Source organism: Primulina eburnea, chromosome 18 (genome assembly GCF_022965805.1).
Source record: "Primulina eburnea isolate SZY01 chromosome 18, ASM2296580v1, whole genome shotgun sequence".
Taxonomy (NCBI): domain Eukaryota; kingdom Viridiplantae; phylum Streptophyta; class Magnoliopsida; order Lamiales; family Gesneriaceae; genus Primulina; species Primulina eburnea.
Window position 1 is genome coordinate 4166343 of NC_133118.1, and position 21352 is coordinate 4187694.

Consider the following 21352-nt stretch of genomic DNA (forward strand, 5'->3'; position numbering starts at 1 on the left):
CATCTTCTGTGGAAGACACGATCCTTCTTTCCACAAATTCAGATAGACCAGCCCCTGACATTTGCATCGTCTGATTCGATCTGTTCAAACCCTCAATTTGAATAAAAAGTGCATCATATGGCTCTTCTGGTGCACCGATCAAGCCTTCCATACGACGCAGCCTTGTCTCCATTTTTGAGAATGAGATCCCTCGTTATGGAAACATTTGAAGATTCCGCCATCTTCCAAATAACCAACGATCAATAGCACCGAAAACATGGGATCTGATACCAACTGTCATTGGGGTTAAGCAACATAGCGAATTATTGCTAACTTTTTCAACCTTGTGTGGATAGACTTGCACTCTCAAGACTATCACTCACATTTGATCACACTTGTATTTGATTATATTTTCTGAATAAAACTCATATAAGCCAAGCAAACAAGAAGAATATCAGCGTCAAACAAGATTATTACCAAACAATTTGCTCAACCTTGCAATAACACAATAGTTCACAATACAAGAAAGTAATCTGCCAATGGTTTGAACACAAAAAGGTTCAACACTTGTGTATATCAAAGTCTTGTGCAACTCACGGCTAAAATAAACGAAATACAAGGCAACAATATCAGATAAACGAACCGCCATTTGTCAAGCCCAACTGTTTTTTTTTTTGGATAAGAAAAAGTCTAACTGTTGACAGATTGCATGTTTGTCCGCCTGCCACTTGTCCTACACGTTTGCCAAGTGTCTCAAAGCGTCTACACATCTATCCACACATCAAATTTAAGGCGTACACTTGTCCAAGGAATTTACCAACTCGAGTTGAGATGCTTGCACAGTCAAGTTCAAATCTTCCAACATTTAGCTGTCTATAGAACACCCTACCAAATGTGCTAGTCGTTTATACACTTAGCTAATCCAATCTAACCGAAGCCGCATGCACTCGACAACATGCCACAATGCTCCTCACAAACATCATGGCTGAAAGATTTTGTGAATCAAAGATATAACAGTAGGGTATGATGAGCTCCTATTAAGAGTTTACTTATTCACATTAAAGATAACAACTTCGGATTCTCAAAATTAAAAAGTTATTATACAAACTTCAAAAAGGATTACTAGTAGAAAACCAATAGTAAATAACTTTGGTGTCATCCTATTTTATACTATTTTATTAAATTTGAGACACTTAAAATAACTAATTTTTGTGTCATGGTATGTTTTAATAATTATATATAGTAATAAAATGTTAAAATTTTAATTTAAGTTATATGTAGTTCAGCTGATAGAGTCATTGTTTTTTGGGGTTTATGTTATAGGTTCAATTCTCACTGAGGTCATTTTTTATTCTTTTATTTTTCAATTTATTTTTTTAAATTTATATATCAAAATTACAATTTAATCCCTAAATATTTCTTATAATTATATTTCGATCCTCATTTAAATATAATCAAATGAATTATAAAAAATATTATACAAGTACATCGGTGCACTAGTGTGTGTGTGTGTGTTGAGTAGGTATCTTGTGAGATGGTCTCACGAATCTTTATCCGTGAGATGGGTTAACTCTACCGATATTCACAATAAAAAGTAATAATCTTAGCATAAAAAGTAATAATTTTTCATGTATAACCCAAATAAAAGATTTGTCTCACAAAATACGACCCGTAAGACCGTCTAACACAAGTTTTTGTCTTATAAGTTGTGTGTATGATCATATTAATTGTATGTGCTTGCACTAGTACATACATACATACATATATATATACATATATATATATATATATATATATATATATATATATTTTATATTGTGTGTATGGTTGTATTAATTGTATCTTTGTTTCCTACTTTTCACTCCGATTGAGCTCACAAGCATTAAATCCACCGACTCAATCCCTCTGTCTACCCTTCCCATTTGAATCTGGGTTCCCAATTTCTCCCCCAAATCCACCGTAACCCTCATGATCTAGGCAGAGAATGGGGATTTCCGACGCGGTGTTGGGCAACCTCACGACGCTCTACCTGCTAGTGATCGCGGCGATGAAGGCGTACGGTCTGGCGGCGGGCCGGAGTTTCAGCGGCTGCTGCGTCATCGTCCTCTCCACCGTCGTCGTGGCGGCGATACTTATCGCGAGTCTCACATGGGACGTTTCTCGCAAGGCCACCCACGCCCTAATCGCTCGCGACCACGCGCACGAGATGTGCCGCGGCGGCATCTGCTGGCACGGCGTCGCCGTCAAATCTCCGGCGTCTCAGGTCCGATTCAGGCTACCTCCACAACATCATAATGCTTGAAATTTCTGTATATACATATATAACCACAATATATTTCATAATAATACTATTTGAATTAACCGAATCCTGTGGAGATCAAAAGAAAGGAAGAATTTAAGGTTTATTTCGTATCCATAGTCCATACATGTAATTTTGTGGGAATTTTGTTTCTGTTATTGTTGTAATTTCTTCTGTAAATTCTTGAAAATGATGATTTTGGAGATATTTTACTGTGCTCGCACCTTATAAGTAATTGCACAGTAATCGCATACGAGAATGTTGAAATTTCTTATTTATTTTGGGTGTGTATTGAAATGACTTCGGATAGATTTTTTAGACACCGTTTGGTTCGGGGACGGGACGACACAACACAGATGAGATGATGAATGATATATGAAATAACGATGTTAAATTAATATACATAGATAATACAGTGAACTATTTGATTTGAGGAATGAGTATTGGATATAACAAAAATGTTCAAACATATTTAAGTTGAAAAATAAATCTTTGAATTGTAAGAGAATGTTTAACAAAATAATGTTGAGTGATTTTCATGTGAGACCGTTTCATGGATTATAATTTGTGAGACGGGTCAACTCTACCTATATTCACAATAAAAAGTAATACTCTTAGCATAAAAAGTAGTATTTTTTCATGTGGGACCTAAATAAAAGATCCGTCTCACACAAGTTTTTGCCAATAATGTTTTGTTGATCTTGAATTTTGAAATCCGACATTCTCAATTTTTAACCTGTGTTAGTGTTTGTTTTTCCTGAATATTAGTTTGCATTTTATGTAAGATATGATGTCTACTTATCGTGTCCATCACATCTCCGTGAGATGACACACACACCTGTTGGATGCATCTTATTGATGAACACGGAGTTGAGGACGGTCGATCATCAACATATCAAAACTAGATATCTTGATTTGAATCCAAAAAATTAGTTGTTTCTTTCTAAAAAAAACAAGTGATAAATCACCTATATGGCTTGATTTGAATCCATAAATCTTGGTTTTCAAGTGAAAGGGTTGAAGGACATAATTTAATTTCAACATTCCCATTATTGGGACCTCATGGTTACTTTAATATTTTATTAGAAACAAAAGTAGTAGTTAAACATAAATTGTCTTAGTTTCTTTTGGAATGCATACATATTAATATTTTTTGTTCTAAATAATATAAAATTTAAAATGATTTTTATAATATTTTCTATAATTTTGTAAGAGAGAAATTTGATCTGAGGGCCAAACAAGTATTTTCTTTTAAAAAAAATTATACATAAAATTTTATTTTATTTTTAAAATCAAATCAGGGTACCCACAACTAGGGATAACAATGAGACGGGACGAGAGCGGGTTTGCCATCTCCATCCCCGTACCCGAATTCAATCTTTATCCTCATATCTATCCCGACCTCCACTTTTTCGGGCTCGGAGAATCCCCCAACCCGAAGTTTCGGGGATCTTCACCCATCTTCATTTCAAAAATTATAATATGGCAAGACAACGACTGATTCGTAGATTTCCCAAACCAAAACTTATTATTATTATTTATAATATTAATATATAAGAGTATTAATAATATTATTATTATTAATATTTTTAAAAATAATAATAATATTATTATATTATTGATAGTAATAATATTATTATTTTATTATAGATATTATTTTTGGTGCGGTTCGGGGATGGAGATACTAATCTCATACCTGTCCCAAATCCTCGAACTCAAACCTAAACCCGAAACAATCGAGGTTCTCATCCCCGTTTTGGGTTTTGCTCATAGGACCCAAACTCGTGGAAAAGTTGTCATCCTTACCCACGACCCTAAGTCAGATTAAGCTGCCCGTGACGAGTGGATGGCATTCATATTCAACAAAAAGGAAAATCAATGCCTCGAATCTCTTTGGTAGATGAAGAAATAAATGAATGTCATACTCGTGGAAGGGCATATAGGAATCACTTGATTTTCTTTTTCAGAATATTTATATGATTTTGATATTTTCTTTTCCTATTTTTTGGCAAAATTTTTGAGTCTCTCTTTGATGGGCTCGATTTTATTTAATATTTTTGAGTAAATAATTTAATATAAAAATATATGAATTTTTTTTAAGTTAAAGATACGTGTGTTTGATTGCGTAATTATTGAGCTTTGAGTCATATTAATGTTAATTTCTCTCGTTACGCTGTCCCTTTCTTCTTCTATATTTTTAGTTATATTTTCTTTGCATCGACACGTATATAAAATTGTGCGACACAATGATTGAAAGTGACATATTTAATTTTATATTAATAAATATTATTATATTGAATTTTTTTGGTGGTTCTTATTTCATAACAATAAATAAGTAATTAATGACTTGATATATTTGAAAAGATAAATTTTCATCTATATTTGTTTTTTGTTTTTTTATTTTAGTTTGTGTGTTCTCAAATTTCATTTTAATCTACTAACTTTTTCCTTCCGATTTTAGTTATTTTCTTGACGTTGGTATTGATCTTTGTGATATCAAATCACAACTCCTGATAAAAAATAATTAAATTTGTTAAAATAGAAAATACATGACTAAGAATCCTGTTCTAAAAGACGGTAGGCGGTCAACAGACGGCGCGATTTTATATACCTAAATATCTAATCTTTTCTTGTTTATCTCTATATTTATTCAATAATTCTTGAATATCGAATTCAAATTCAAAATCAATTACATATTCTTCCTATTTATACGATACAAATTGATTGAAAAATATGTAAAATAATTTTAGTAAAACAATATTAAAAATTTATATGTTACCTTATGCTACCGCCAAGACGGCTTCTAAAAATCGAGAAGGTGGATGACCTTCTAAAAATCGTGACTGTGAACAATCATCCAGCGCTTTTTAGAATACTGATTAAGATTGAAATTCGATAATATAAAAGATCAAAATCGAAAAAAAAAACAAATATACATAGAAAAAAAATGCTTTTTTCCATTCGAATAATAAGACAAAATGATTTTTAAATACTAAAATTATAACGCACATAATAATATAGCGAACACTATACCATATGTGACATTTTAACCAACTCATTCTATCGTGTTATATATATTCGTATCACGTATGTTACTTACTATTATAACAAACACTATAATAATTATCATATCTAAAATGTTGAGGTGTATTTAACACTAAAATTATAAATAAAACAACGTATCTGATCAGTGTTTGAGTTGGTGAAGTAGGTGAATATTTGATCAATGGTCAGAAGTATGATTCTCCTTATTAATATTTTCTTAGACAAACATGTCACATAGACCTTACCAAATGCAATTTATCTTATTAGCGTGGTTTACAGACTACTACGTTAATATGACAATTTATTCAATCCACACAAAAGAATAGCAGTTGCGGATTTTATATTCGTACAAATATAAAACAACAAAAATTTATGTGAGACGCGTACATGTTGGAATTGTTTTGGATGTTATCGAATTTTGCATCACATTATTGTTACGTACATAAGATTTATTTCTTATATCTATAAACCAAATTGATGGAGATTGAGATGTCGAGCCTTAATATTGATTGCAAGGACACAATTGAGTAATAAACTTGTTAACCACGATACGCTATGAACTTTTAGTTCTTTATTCTTTGGAGTGAAGAAACGATGTTGGATCAATGTACGATGTCATGTCAGTGATATTTGATGTCATTTTCATCGATTTAGTGACTAAAAGTGTAGAGTCTAAAAATAAGTACACGTAAAACTCATGCATTTAGTTAATTGTTAAATTATTTATTTAAGTTCAAAATGATTTTTAGTGATACATGATTTATGAAATTGTATTATTTTAAATTATTTATGCTTTTGTGCTGCATGTTAAAATGTTTTCTTGAGTTTTATGTTTCAGACGATTATTCGAGGCGAGATCGAAGAAAAGAGACCGGCGACGATCTTTGGCAATTTTAAAATATGGTATTTTATTTTAAGTTAGAATTGGAGCAATTTAAATGATTTATTAAGTTTTAAGTGTATTAAAGCCTAATTTATTTAATTAGTGATTTTAGGGTTTTAAAACTTTTAAATTTTAGCAATTGTGCATTTTATTTTGAATTAAGGGGTGTTAGAAAAGTTAGTGGGGATTGACTTTTAATTACTAATTAAGCATTTTTCCCTCATTAATCACTTAACTCACACACACCTACACACACTCACACACCATAATCGATCCACACACACATTTCTTTACACTTTCATTCTCTTTTTTTAGAAGAAAACTTAGGATTCTTAGAAGTTATCAGCAGCCTTCGGATCAACCTTGCACTCGTTCTGCTTCAGTATCATCGTTTCAAGCATTTTTAAAGATCAAGGCATGTATAATATATTGTTTCTGCATCGATCTCGTTATATATATTATCTGTCATGATTTTTATTGTGCGTAAGAATCCATGTATGTTGTGAAAAGTTTGAGCAAAAACCTTTGAAATGATTTTTGGATCAAAATTTTTAGATCTGAAAACGTGTCTGCTGTCATTTCGATTTCTGAGAAAAATATTTTGGTTTTCTGGAAACGTTTTCACCATATAAAACATAGTACTTTTTGACACCTTCGCTTTGACAGTAAATTCGTAATTTTTGGACAAGAAACAAGTGAGTTATGATAGTTTTCGTGATACTGATCAAACTGTAATTTTCTCGAAAAATGAGTTCTTGACGTGTTCTTGAAGTTATTTGTTGAAGGCTTCGTTGGGAACCGTCGGCTGATCGCTGTTGCTTTTAAGTATTGTGAGTATGATGTTGGGATGATTTTTGGTGCTTCGTTTCGTGTCGATAGGCATTTGATTGCATTAGAAGTCGTAGGAAACATTTGGTGTCAAAATGTCGTGTTCATGGTTTGAATTGCGTTGTATGATTTGTATCGTCGTTTTGAGGCGTCATGGGAGTTTGAATCATTGCCATAGCATCCTAGGATGGGTCTCGAGGTGTTGGTCCATGGTGCGTATGATTGAGTTAGGAGGATAAAGCCGCAAGTGTAGTTATTTCCGCTGGGTTAAAATTCCAGAGTGCACATGGACCCAGAGCCGGACCCTGACACGGGGTCCGTGCCCTTGTTTCTTTCGAAGTGATAATTTCAAGCGTCTACCTGCACCTGGACACGCACCCTTACACGGGGTCCGTGTCTTCAATGTTTAAAAAAAATTTAAAAATATGTATATATTTAGGGAGTGTTTTGGGGTTTGATGTTATGATTTAGTACGATAATTAAACGATGTCGAGTCCCGAGAGATTTATAACATCATAAGGAAATTTGTCATTTTTGGGTGTGACCATGACTAATACATCTCAGTTATGAAAGATAAGTGTTTGAATTCATGTTAGTATGTGCATCAGTGGCCCAAGCGAGACCCAACGCATCCCTCAATGCTATGTAAGTATGTTTGACGTGCAAAAGAAAATATTTTATGTTTTTAAGGTATGCTAAATGTCTTCTGACCAATTATGAACGGGTTTGGAAGTCGGTGAACGTGACCGATGACCTCTCCACCTCGGTAGTATGATCGAGTTTAGATCAGGATTGGAAAGCGGTAAAGCATGACCATGGACCAATCCACCCGGTAAAGCATGACCGGAGATCTTATGTATGTGGTAATGGATTTTCTCTGCTAGCCCAGTACAGTGGTTTAGTCTGATCAGACGCATTTATGTACGGGTCACTTGCTTTGAAACATATCTCTATGTAAAATGATGAAGTTTATGCATGTTCAAGTATGTATGATGCAAGTATGTTTACGAAAAAGTTTTACGATGATGGCACGTCTATGTTTGTGTAATGACGTTCAAGTTTCAAGTATGTACGCCCTACTTTAAAGATGCATGTGGTTTTATTACGTATTACTTGTTATATCCAGTTTATCTGTATAATATGATATATGTCGGATTGATTGGATTGATTGTAATGAGTTTATATGTTTATATGCCTTATTTGGCGATTGATGTGGCATACATGATACTGAGATTGAGATATCGATGTATAAAATAATGTTTTGTTAATACACATCGTTTAATACATATATCGATACATGACATGCACGTTGAGCTATGATCCTTGAATACCCTGATATGATTTGATTGGATTCTGGGATTTGTGAACACAATTCTATGTTGGTATTATATGACCCGTAAAGCATAGACATTTGTGGCCCCGATGATTGGATATGAGATTTGAGATTTGATGGCGCTTTGTCGACGCTATCATACGAGTATCCCTTATTGAGGCCGGTGTGCCAGCTCGAGCATTGATTTGATAGCGATTCGTTTGATTCTGACATGTGCTCAGTGGATGGGCATATTACCTGATACCTCCACGACATACATGCTTTGCATACCATATATCATTCTTTAGATACTTGTGGTATATATGATGGTTGTTCCATACGGAGCTTTGCTCACCCCCAAGAGGGGCTGTTGTTGTCTTTGTGTGTGGACAATGGCAGGTACTCCAGGATATCAGGAGACCGTAGAGGGTACTTCTGGAGGGAGTTACAGTTTGAGTTGAGGTTTATATTTCGTTCCCAGTATATATGTATATGTATCTATATACCGGGGCATGTCCCGAGGATATGAGTTGTTTGTATGTAGTTGGTTTTGATTATGTGTGGGCGTGTTTTATGATTTGAAATTAGATACTATTTTTAGTATTCAAATTATAGAAGAGATATTTTGGGCTCATTGTAAAGAAAATTTAAACTCGTTTTCCGCTGTAATTAACTAAAATTAATCTGATTGTATTGTAATAACGATTAGGAGCTAAGGGCCCCACACAGAGTGGTATCAGAGCATAGCTGGGAATGCTCGACTGAGTCTTGTGTACACTTGAATAGGCACAAATGAATTGTGCGTATGTGTTTTATTTGTTTGTATTACTTGCTCTTACTTGATTTAGTTTGAGTAAGTTATTGATGAGATTGATTATATGAGATGATGAAGTTGTGAAATTGATATTGATTTGTGATATTCATCCTTTGATTTGTAGATGGATCCCACAAATGAAACTGCGAGAGCAGTACTTAGAGGATAGTTGGACAATTTGAAGGATTGTCCATGGATTTAGTGATGGCTCGATTCCAGGATTTGAAACCACCGAGGTTCTTTGGCACTGAGAGTGCTGAAAGAGCTGAAGCCTGATTAAAGGATATCGAGAATTTGTTCAATATTGTGGAGTATTCCAAGGCTCGGAGACTGAAACTTGCTTTGTATCAATTGAAAGACCGAGAAAAGTCTTGGTGGGAAGCCGCTGAGATTGGATTGAAAGAGGTCGGGATTGAAGTCACTTGGTATGTATTCAAGGCCCAGTTTTTGGAGCAGTATTCCCCTCCTTCCTATTATATTGCTCAGGAGAATGAATTCAATAATCTGCAGCAGGAACGATGTCTGTTGCGGAGTATTCTTCGAAGTTTTCCACTCTGTTGAAGTATGTACCTCACGTAGCTGGGATGCGAGGGCAAAATATAACAGGTTTGTAAATGGTTTACATCCTGCTTTATATACATATGTTGTTTCTGGATTGCCTACCAGCTACGCAGAGGCAGTTGAACAAGCCAAGGCAGCCGAGGCTGGACTTAGGAGAGGAGGTCCAAAGTATACTCCTCCACCTCCAGTGTCAGCTCAGCAGCCTACTTTGCAGCCGAGAGGTAAGAAGTTTAAGAATACTGGTTCTGGTTCTTCGTCTTCTTCGAGTTCGAGTGGATCACAGAGAGGGAGTCCTATGATTGCTCCTTACTATAGCCATTGTGGAGGTAAACATACTATCGAGCAGTGTCGAGCTATGTTTGGTACTTGTTATCAATGTGGGCAGGAAGGCCATTTCTCTCGAGTATGTCCGAACAGGGGTACGACTTCTGCTCAACCCCAGCCAGGATTTAGAGGTGGCCCTAGTACTATGACGAGACCTGCTGTTCCTGTTCCTTTTTTTCAGAAGTCGAGTGTCCCACGATATCGAGGACCGGGTGGTCAGAGTGCCCAAGTTCCTCCTCAAGTGAGAGTGTACGCCATGACTGAGGATCAGGCGAGAGAAGCTCCTGGGGGCGTGATTGCAGGTATTTGCACGCTTTGCGATTATCCTGCACGTGTTTTATTTGATACAGGAGCATCTCATTCATTCATATCTCATGCATTTGTTGCATCTAACGATATTGAGTGTACCCCGTTGTATGATACTTTGTCGATAGCTACGCCAGCAGGGAAGATTATTTTGTCTGAGCAAGTTGTCCATAATTGTGTATTGATATATGAGGATAATGTGGTATTTCTGAATTTGATTGTCCTCCCAATGCACGACTTTGATTGTATTGTTGGCATGGATATCTTGACGACAAATCGAGCTACTGTTGATTGTTGTCATGGAGTGGTTCGATTTCGAGCGATTGATGGATCCAAGTGGAATTTTTATGGCAAGGGTTCCCAAGCCAAAATTCCATTGGTATCTTCCTTGGAAATGTCTCGACTGTCGACTAGCGGAGATGAGGGTTATCTTATCTATGCTATTGATATTTCGAAGAAGGAGTCTTCTTTATCTGAGATTCCTGTTGCGAAAGAATTCCCGGATGTATTTCCCGATGAGAATCCTGATTTTCCTCCTCATCGAGAAGTTGAGTTTAGTATTGATCTTATGCCGGGGACTGCTCCCATATCTAAAGCTCCCTATCGCATGGCACCATTGGAATTGAAAGAATTGAAAGAACAATTATAGGATCTTCTCGATAAGGGATATATTCGACCTAGTATATCTCTTGGGGAGCTCCAGTTTTATTTATTCGAAAGAAAGATGGTACGATGCGAAGTATCGACTATAGGCAGTTGAATCGGGCTACTGTGAAGAACAAGTACCCACTTCCTCGTATTGATGATTTGTTTGATCAGCTTCAGGGTACTTCTATTTACTCGAAGAATGATCTTCGTTCTGGATATCATCAGGTACGAGTTCGAGATGAATATGTGCTTAAGACTGCTTTTCGTACGAGGTATGGCCACTATGAGTTCTTGGTTATGCCTTTTGGTCTTACGAATGCTCCTGCTATCTTTATGGATCTAATGAATCGTGTTTTCCGAGATTATCTAGACCGATTCGTTATTATTTTTATTGATGATATTCTTGTGTATTCGAAATCGAAAAAGGAGCATGTTGAACATCTGAGACTGGTACTTCAAACTCTTCGTACTAGTCACTTATATGCTAAATTGTCCAAATGTGAATTCTGGATGGACAAAGTGGTATTTTTGGTCCACGACATTTCGAGACATGGCATATCTGTTGATCATGCGAAGGTCGAAGCTGTATTGAATTGGCCAAGACCTACGAATGTTCCTGAGATTCGTAACTTCATGGGTTTAGCTGGATATTATCGTCGTTTTATTGAAGGATTTTCGAAGATAGCTAAACCTATTACTCAACTGACACAGAAGAATTAGAGATTCATTTGGTCAGATGAATGTGAAGCTAGTTTTCTTGAATTGAAGACGAGATTGACCACATCACCTGTACTTACTATTCCCTCAGGTACCAGAGGATTTGTGGTATGTACAGATGCGTCGGGTAAAGGTTTGAGATGTGTTCTTATGCAACATGGCAAAGTGGTTGCTTATGCGTCCGTCAATTGAAATCTCATGAAACACGTTATCCTGTTCATGATCTCGAATTGGCTGCCATTGTGTTTGCTCTGAAGATTTGGCGCCATTATTTGTACGAAGAAAAGTTTGTTATCTATTTGGACCATAAGAGTCTGAAATATCTCTTTTCTCAATCTGATCTGAATATGAGGCAACGCAGGTGGATGGATCTCCTGAAAGATTTTGATTGTGAGATTCAATATCACCCTGGATCGGTGAATGTTACTGCGGATGCCCTTAGTCGGAAATTTTATGATTCTGTTTTAGCTTCTGTCAATGTCGCCAGGGTACATGAGGATATATGCACTTCTGGCTGGACTTTTCACTCGAATTGGAATTCTGTCACTGTCTCAGCATTGCAAATTGAGCCGAATTTGATATCGAAAATAAGAAAGGCCCAACGAAGCGATACTCAGATCCAAAAGTCGAAAGAACTTGTATCTACAGGACATCAGTCTGGATTCCAGATTTCTTCTGATGGTTCTTTACGACTTAATGGTCTGCTGATAGTTCCTAATGATTCTGATTTGAAATCTGCCCTACTTCGTGAGGCACATTGTAGCAAATACAGTATTCACCCTGGAGGCCGGAAGATATATTTGACATTGAGACCTCAATTCTGGTGGAGACGTATGAAGAAGGAAATTGCTGAGTTTATTTCTAAATGTCTTGTCTGCCAGCAAGTGAAAGCCGAGAGATTGAAACCTGGAGGATTGCTCCATAGTCTCGAAATCCCGAAATGGAATTGGAAACATATTGCTATGGATTTTGTGACTCATTTACCTCGTTCGCCCAAGGGCTGTGATGCTATTTGGGTTATTATTGATCGGCTTTCGAAATCTGCGCATTTTATTCCGTATGAACGGACTTATCCTTATAAGAGAAAACCCGTGTATACATTGAGAATGTTGTGAGACTGCATAGTGTACCAGTCTCAATTGTATCTGATCGTGATCCCAGGTTTGCTTCTAAAGTCTAGGATAGTTTTCAGGAAGCGATGGGTACGCGTTTGGCTATGAGCACTGCTTATCATCCTCAAACTGATGGCCAAACCGAGCGTACGATTCAGACTCTAGAGGATATGTTGCGTGCGATTGGGATGGATTTCAGGATGGGATGGAAAGATGCCTTACCATTGGTTGAATTTTTTTATAATAATAGTTTTCAGACGAGTATCGGTATGGCACCGTTTGAAGCTCTATATGGGAGACGATGTAGATCACCGTTATTCTGGGATGAGATTGGTGAGAGACAATTGACTGGACCTGAAATGATACAGGAAATGAATGATAAGGTTTAGTTGATTCGACAGCGGATGAAACATGCTCAGGATCATCAAACGAGTTATGCGAACAAACGAAGACGACCCTTGGAATTCCAGAAAGGTGATAAAGTGTTTTTTGAAATATCTCCCTTTAGAGGCACTGTTCGATTTGGCATGCGAGGGAGGTCATCGCCTCGATATGTTGGTCCATACGAGATTCTGGATCAAATTAGTGATCTTGCGTATCGATTGGAATTGCCACCAGCTCTATCTGCCATTCATGATGTATTTCATGTTTCCATGTTGAGGAAATATGAACCAGATCCATCACATGTACTTGCACCTGACGAGGTTGAACTGGATCCTTCTCTTTCCTATGTTGAACAACCTGTTCGCATTATGGATCGAAAGGAAAAGATATTGAGAAACAAATCTATTCCTCTAGTTCGAGTGCAATGGACACGACATGGTGTTGAGGAATCGACGTGGGAATTGGAAAGCAAAATGCGAGATTCATATCTGCATTTATTTGATGCTAGTTCATCTATTCCATTGTATTCGATGTATTCTGATCCTTTTACTGATTTTAGTTTTGATATGTACTATAACTGGTGACATATGTATGGTTGCCAATGTTATGTATATAGAAATGTTTGAGATTTCGAGGACGAAATCTTTAAGAGGGGGAGAAATGTAAGAACCGTGTATCATATTATCATAAATCTTATGTGATTATCGATAATGTATGTAATTGTCATGTGATTATGTATTTGATGTATATCGTGACAAGAAAATTGAGAAAATGAATATTGAATATGAATTGACGTTGTAAGAGCTCGAGTGGAGAGGCCTGATGTCAATATATTACAAACATAAATATTTGTACAGAAGATTTGGCGCCCGGGAGGTAGGAAATGACCGCCCGAGCGCCAGGGTATATGAACGTGAGTACTCGGACAGAACATGCCGCGCCCGAGCGGTAGTTTTTGACCGCCCGAGCGTGGTGCATCGGAAACTCGGGGACAAAATGTCTCGCGCTCGGGCGCGAGAATTCTACCGCCCGAGTGCTGAAGCGGTGGAGATAAGAATACGCTCTTCTTCTTTCTTTCTTTCTTAACTTTTCTTTCAGCGACTTCGAGAGATAAGTTCGAGATCTTAAATTTCTTCCGTCCGAATCGACTTCGAAACGCTGTCTCCACGCAAAACAAATTATATATTTGTGATCGTCGCGTCAAGGGCTTCTGACTGAGGTAATTTTCTTTTGGTTCCAGGAGCTTTAAATGTCAAAGTACTGGAATAGCATGTATTTGAAGTTGAAATTCCTATATGTAGTAGAATAACCGACAATAAACTAAGTTTTGAAGTCGGAATTGAATTATGACATGATTTTGATTTGATATGAATTTTGATGTTTCAAATGATATTTGAAACTCATATTGATGATTTTAGAGTATGTTATTGATTGCAATGAGTATGTTATTGATGTAGATAAAGTGTAATATCAATATCTCCAGGCTACATCAACTGGAAACGAAGAATTGAGGTATGTTGCGACCGGATAACATACGACAAGTATCTGTATGATATGATATATGTCGGATTGATTGGATTGATTGGAATGAGATTATATCTCTATATGCCTTATTTGTTTATTGATGTGGCATACATGACATTGAGATTGAGATATTGATGTATAAAATAAATGTTTTGTTAACACACATCGTTTAATGCATACATCGATACATGACATGCACGTTGAGCTATGATCCTTGAATACCCTGATATGATTTGATTGGATTCTGGGGTTTGTGAACACAATGCTATGTTGGTATTATATGACCCGTAAAGCATAGACATTTGTGGCCCCGATGATTGGATTTGAGATTTGGGATTTGATGGCGCTTTGTCGACGCTATCATACGAGTATCCTTTATTGAGGCCGGTGTTCCAGCTCGAGCATTGATTTGATAGCGATTCTTTCGATTCTGACATGTGCTCAGTGGATGGGCATATTACCTGATACCTCCACGACATACATGCATTGCATACCAAATATCATTGTTTAGATACTTGTGGTATATATGATGGTTGTTCCATACGGAGCTTTGCTCACTCCCAAGGGGGGTTATTGTTGTCTTTGTGTGTGGACAATGGCATGTACTCCAGGATATCAGGAGACCGGATAGGGTACTTCTGGAGGGAGTTACAGTTTGAGTTGAGGTTTATATTTCGTTCCCAGTATATATGTATATGTATCTATATACCGGGGCATGTCCCGAGGATATGAGTTGTTTGTATGTAGTTGGTTTTGATTATGTGTGGGCGTGTTTTATGATTTGAAATTAGATACTATTTTTAGTATTCAAATTATAGAAGAGATATTTTGGGCTCATTGTAAAGAAAATTTAAACTCGTTTTCCGCTGTAATTAATTAAACCTAATCTGATTGTATTGTAATAACGATTAGGAGCTAAGAGCCCCACACTATACTTGATCGATGCAGGTGAGGATGACCTTGAAGAGACGAGGGGTGGGGACCAGTGAGTCAGCTTGGACTGCGCGGGAGGCTAAACCCGAGGACCGCCTATGTTTTAAGATTTTTATTCATGTTTCAAATACTCTGGATTTTGAGGGGATTGTTTACGATGTTTATGGATTACTTTAGCAAACTTTATTTGTCATCTTTTGTCGCAAATATTTTGGATGAACAATATATTTTATCGAAATTGAATGATGATTACTCATTTAAGAAATTTTTTATTTTCCCACAAATTTTAAAATAGTTTAAAGTACGGTATGTTACAGTTGGTATCAGATCGAGGTTCTTGTAAAGGGTTGTGCCTACTGCCAGTTGCGATAAGCTCATGAAGTCACACCTCAAGTCTGTAAGTTTTAAGGTTTTAAATTATTTCATATAGTAAGCATCAAGTCATGTTTTCAGCATGTGCATGTTTTAAGCTCGAATTACGTGCATCTTACGATATAGTTATTATGTTCATGCATATTGGGTTTACGTGTTGGGCAAATTCTGGAACAATATGCCTCTTAGACGTAGGATTGTCCGTGGAGCAGGCGATGAGGATAGAGAACCTCAGGATGGGGAGAAGGTTACTCTTCCTTGTCCAGCCCCAGGTATGCAGGCTCAAATGCTTGCAGGAATGACTCAGTTCTTCGCACAGTTTGCGGGGAATCAGACTGCAGTGGACATAGGGTCGATGCCCAAACCAGAGGCAATCTACAAGAGGTTTAAGAGGATGGATCCGAAGGAGTTCTTTGGGACTATTGACCCGATGATAGCTGAAGGATATGTTAAGTCCATCGAAGTCATTTTTGCGTTTATGGAGCTGCAGGATGCATACATGGTAAGATGTGCCACCTTTCAACTGACAGGAGATACGAGATTGTGGTGGGAGAGCGCTTCTGTATCGGTAAATTTGCAGACCCTTACTTGGGACGGTTTCAAGGAGGTCTTTTACTCCAAGTACTTCACTTAGGAAGTACGTCAGATTGACTAGGGAGTTTATGACGTTGCGTCAAGGAGATATCAGTGTTGCAGAGTTCTTCAGAAAGTTTGAGAGGGGGTGTCACTTTGTGCCCCTGATTGCTAATGATGTCCGGAAGAAGTTGAGGCATTTTATGGATGATTTTCAGCCGATCTTTCACCGTGATGTGAGAGTTGCTAGTTCTACCACCTATGCCATTGCCGTGTCTAGAGCCTTGGCGGCAGAGCAGGACCAGAGGGACATAGAGGTTGATAGGCAGGGCAAGAGGCCCTATCAGGAACCTCAGTAGCAGCAACATCGACCTAAGTTTAAGAGGCATTTCCCATGACAGCAAGGGAAGAGACCTTTTCAGGGACTGCCGAAAAGCAAGGGTCCTATCCCTTAGTAGAAGGCTCCTCAAAGGCCGGGAGAGCACCCGATGTGCCCGAAGTGCAACCGCCAGCATCCGGGACAGTGTTTATGGGGATCGGGCAAGTGCTTCCGCCAACTATCATATGCTTAGAGACTGCCCGCAGTGGAGGCAGCCGGCCCAGAAAAGAGTGTTCGCCATGCAAGCAGAGGAGGCGAACCCAGATACGACCCTGTTGACTGGTAAATTATTTAATTCAGCACCACATTATTTTGCTATGCATGTTTCGTATTTTATTTGGGGTTATTAGTGTGCTAGTTGTATTTTTGATGACTTGTGTAGAGATTTTTCTACTGTGCATGAGGTTAAGATTATAATTTTTTAGATATAAATTTTTGTGTTGTAGTAACGTCTCTCAGGAAATATTTTCATAAAGAAGGTAGCCACGAAGGCCTTGATAGATTCAGGGGCCACTCACTCTTTTATTTCGGAGACGTTCGCTAATCATCTGGACGTCTCGACATGAGCTATTCAGTGACAGTCCCATCAAGGGAAGAGTTATCAGCTACTAGCATGGTTAGAGACATCGATTTTGAACTAAAAGACTACCTAGTGTATGTCGATCTGATCGTGTTGCCGATGCCAAAATTTGATATTATCTTGGGAATGGACTGGATGACGAAGAACAGAGTTCTCATTGACTTTCAGAGAAGGTCAGTGTTGGTAAGACCGTTGGGCATGGAGCAGTTTCTCTGTAGTAGCCCGAATTCCAAATTGGGTAATTAACGGATTAATGGTGATTAAGAAGGTTTAATGTGTAATTTTGACCGTGGTCATGATCGGACGGACCGAAGAGGGTTCGGAAGCACCGAAGAGTTCGGACGATCCGAAGTGTAGTTCGGTGAATCCGATCATAGGTGTCAAGTGTTGATCGACACGTCATTTTCCATGCATGTTCGGACGGTCCGAAGTGTATGATCGGAGGATCCGATCATGAGCTGTCAAGAGCCAATGGACACGTAGCGTTCGGACGTTCCGAAGTGTTGTTCGGAGGATCCGAACATGGCCTATAAATAGTGCTCGGATTTCTCATTTGTGACTTGCCAATTCATGATTTTGCCTCATAGTTGAGAGGATTTGGAAGGTTTCTAGGGTTAGTTGTTGGTCGAGCGATAGCCAAGAGCTGCCAGGAGTAGTAGCGTAGCGGCGCCTGAGTTTCAAGGCAATCGACATCAAAGGGCTGTCGACGGACGAAGGTAAACCCTAAACCTTTGGTAGTACTAGGGAGTACTGGTTTTGCTAGTCGAGCATGGTAGTATTGATTGAGTATGCTTTTGATGCGTAGGCTTGTGCTAGACCTGATTAGCGGTGTTGCGTAAGGCTAGGCTTGCTGTGATAGAGGTACGAAAGTACTATCCGAGATATCCTGGTTGAGTATACATTCATATATGTGTTGCATGAGTATTTGCTGCATTGTTATATGTCATATGATGCATGCTATTATGTCACGAGTTATGATGCATATTGCATATCATGTTGAGCCGTATCTCCTTCGAGATAGCCTTTACTGTTGAGCTGTATCTCTTTCGAGATAAGCTATATCTTGGGGCCGCTCAGCCCTGTCTTGTGGACGCATGGACACCGAGAGTACACAGTGGCCGACGGGTCGGGAGGGCTTCGGTGGTCCGGGACATTTTAGGTCCACGTCTGTCTTGTAGTGGATGCAGTGACCCAGAGGTGTACCGCGCGGCACTATCCACTTGGCGCCTCTAGACTGAGCATTTTGAGATCCTTTGTTACTCCTGTTTCTTGACTACCCTGGTATCATGATCATAGCATGTGCATTTCATATAGGTCTGTATACTCATACTTTTGTACTGGGCGTTCTTATCGCTCACGTCCTCGGTTTTGTTTATTCTTGGACACCCCATTCCCACGGGGCAGGCCTCAGGTTGGACAGCTCAGGAGGAGCAGGAGGAGGACGTTGAGTAGCTGGTTGGTTTAGTTTATCGGTATTGTTTTGATTCGATATGGTTGTACTGGATATTTCATTTTGAGTTAGTCTAGACTTCGATTTCGATTGGGTTGTATAACCATTATTTTGTTGACTTTTTCCGCTGTTATCTCTGATTATAATTAATTAGGTTAATTGCATGCTTAGTTTTTGATTAGTAGGTGATTCTGGAACGGGTCACTACATTCTCTTTGAGCCAGATAGATGGAGGAGTTTCCCTCGCATGATCTCTTGTATGCAGGCACAGAGACTTATTTATAAGGGATGTCAGTCTTTCTTGGCCAGGATTATTTCCGCACCTGATGTGCCCACTCCATCTATATAGAATGTACTAGTAGTCAGAGATTTTCCTGACATCTTTCTAGATGACGTCACAAGCCTTCCACTAGAGAGAGAGGTAGAGTTTGTCATCGCCAATCTCCAAGGCACTGTACCGTTTAGCTCCAGCTGAGATGCTAAAACTCAAGCAGCAGATTCAAGAGCTTCTTGACAAGGAATTTATTCGCCCTAGTTTTTCACCATGGGGCGCACCATTGCTCTTTGTAAAGAAGAAGGATGGGAGCATGAGACTGTGTATCGATTACTGAGAACTGAACAAGGTAACGATCAAGAACCAATACCCACTTCCAAGGATTGCGGACTTGTTCGATTAGTTGCAGGGAGCCACGATGTTCTCTAAGATAGAGCTACGATCTGGGTATCATCATCTGAAGGTAAAGGATGCAGCTGTTTATAGACAGACTTCAGGACCAGATATGGGCATTAGGAGTTCTTGGTGATGCCGTTTGGGCTGACGAATACTCCAGCGATATTTATGGACATCATGAATCGAGTATTTCAGCCCTATCTAGATCAGTTCGTCATAGTGTTCATTAAAGACATCCTTATCTACTCTAAGAACCATGACGACCACAGTCAACACTTGGGTACAGTTTTGCAGGTTTTGCAGAGTCACAAGTTGTTTGCAAAATTCAGTAAGTGTAAATTCTGGTTGGAGAAGGTAGCGTTTTTTGGTCATATAATATCTAACAGCAGTATTGAGGTGGATCCAGCTAAAGTGACAACTATTAAGGAATGGGTTGAGCCGAAGAATGCGTCAGAGATCTGCAGTTTCCTAAGTTTAGCAGGCTACTACCGGAAGTTCATACAGAGATTTTCTTCGATGGCGGTGCCACTCACCTAATGGACCAAGAAGAATGCCAAATTTTTGTGGAATGATGATTGCCATAAGAGCTTTGATAATTTGAAGTAAGCTCTTATTACAGCGCCAATTTTAGCCATGCCATCAGGGCAAGGCGATTTTGTGATATACACCGATGCATCTAAGTTCGTTCTAGGCGCAGTTTTGATGCAGCATGTTTGGGTTATAGCTTATGCCTCCAGACAGTTGAAAGTGCATGAGAAGAATTAACCGACTCATGATCTTGAGTTAGCTGCCATTGTCTTTGCGTTCAAAATTTGGAGACATTATTTGTATGACGAGAAATGCCAAATATTTACAGATCACAAGAGTCTCAAGTATTTCTTCATGCACAAAGAACTGAATATGAGACAAAGACGGTGGTTAGAGTTAGTGAAAGACTATGATTATGAGATTATCTACCACCGGGGGAAAGCTAATGTTGTGGCAGATGCCTTGATTAGGAAAGTTGCAGTCGTAGCACAGTTTTCAGTGCATAGATCTCTCCAATCAGAGATTCAGAGGTTTGGTTTAGAGGTTTATCCCAAGGGCAGAGTTCCTAAGCTGTCTAATATGACAGTACAGTCTTATTTGTTTGGCTGAATCTGCAGAGGTCATCCTTCAGATGAGCAGTTACAGAAATGGGGATTGAAGGATGAAGACAAGGGCAGTGTACTCTACACTGTGTCTGATGATATTGTGAAGTACAGATGAATGATGTGGGTGTCTAGTGTTGATTCAATCAGAGAGGATATTTTGACAGAGGCACATACATCTCCGTATTCCATCCACCCAGGCGGTACTAAGATGTACAATGATTTGCAGATTCTATATTGGTGGCCAGGTATGAAGCGGGACATCCGCCGATTTGTTTCTGAATGCTTCACTTGTCAGCAAGTGAAATCAGAGCATAAAAGGCCAGCAGGAATGCTTAAGTCACTCTCTATTCCAGAGTGGAAATGAGAGAATATCACCATGGACTTTGTTGTTGGTTTACCAAGGTCAGTCAGAGGATTCAATGAAATTTGGGTTATAGTGGATCGACTTACTAAGTCAGCGCACTTTTTACCATTGAAGACGACATTCTCCATGACGCAGTATACAGAGCTCTATATCAGGGAGAAT

At 38.4% G+C, this 21352-nt stretch overlaps 1 protein-coding gene across 1 annotated transcript; it reads left to right on the top strand.

Annotated features, from left to right (window-relative positions):
• The first annotated feature begins 1808 nt into the window (after window positions 1-1808).
• Window positions 1809-2526, top strand: LOC140819594 (uncharacterized). Its single transcript, XM_073179752.1, has one exon. The coding sequence runs from the start codon at window positions 1964-1966 to the stop codon at window positions 2279-2281; it is 318 nt and encodes a 105-aa protein (XP_073035853.1). The 5' UTR covers window positions 1809-1963; the 3' UTR covers window positions 2282-2526.
• Window positions 2527-21352: the final 18826 nt, after the last annotated feature.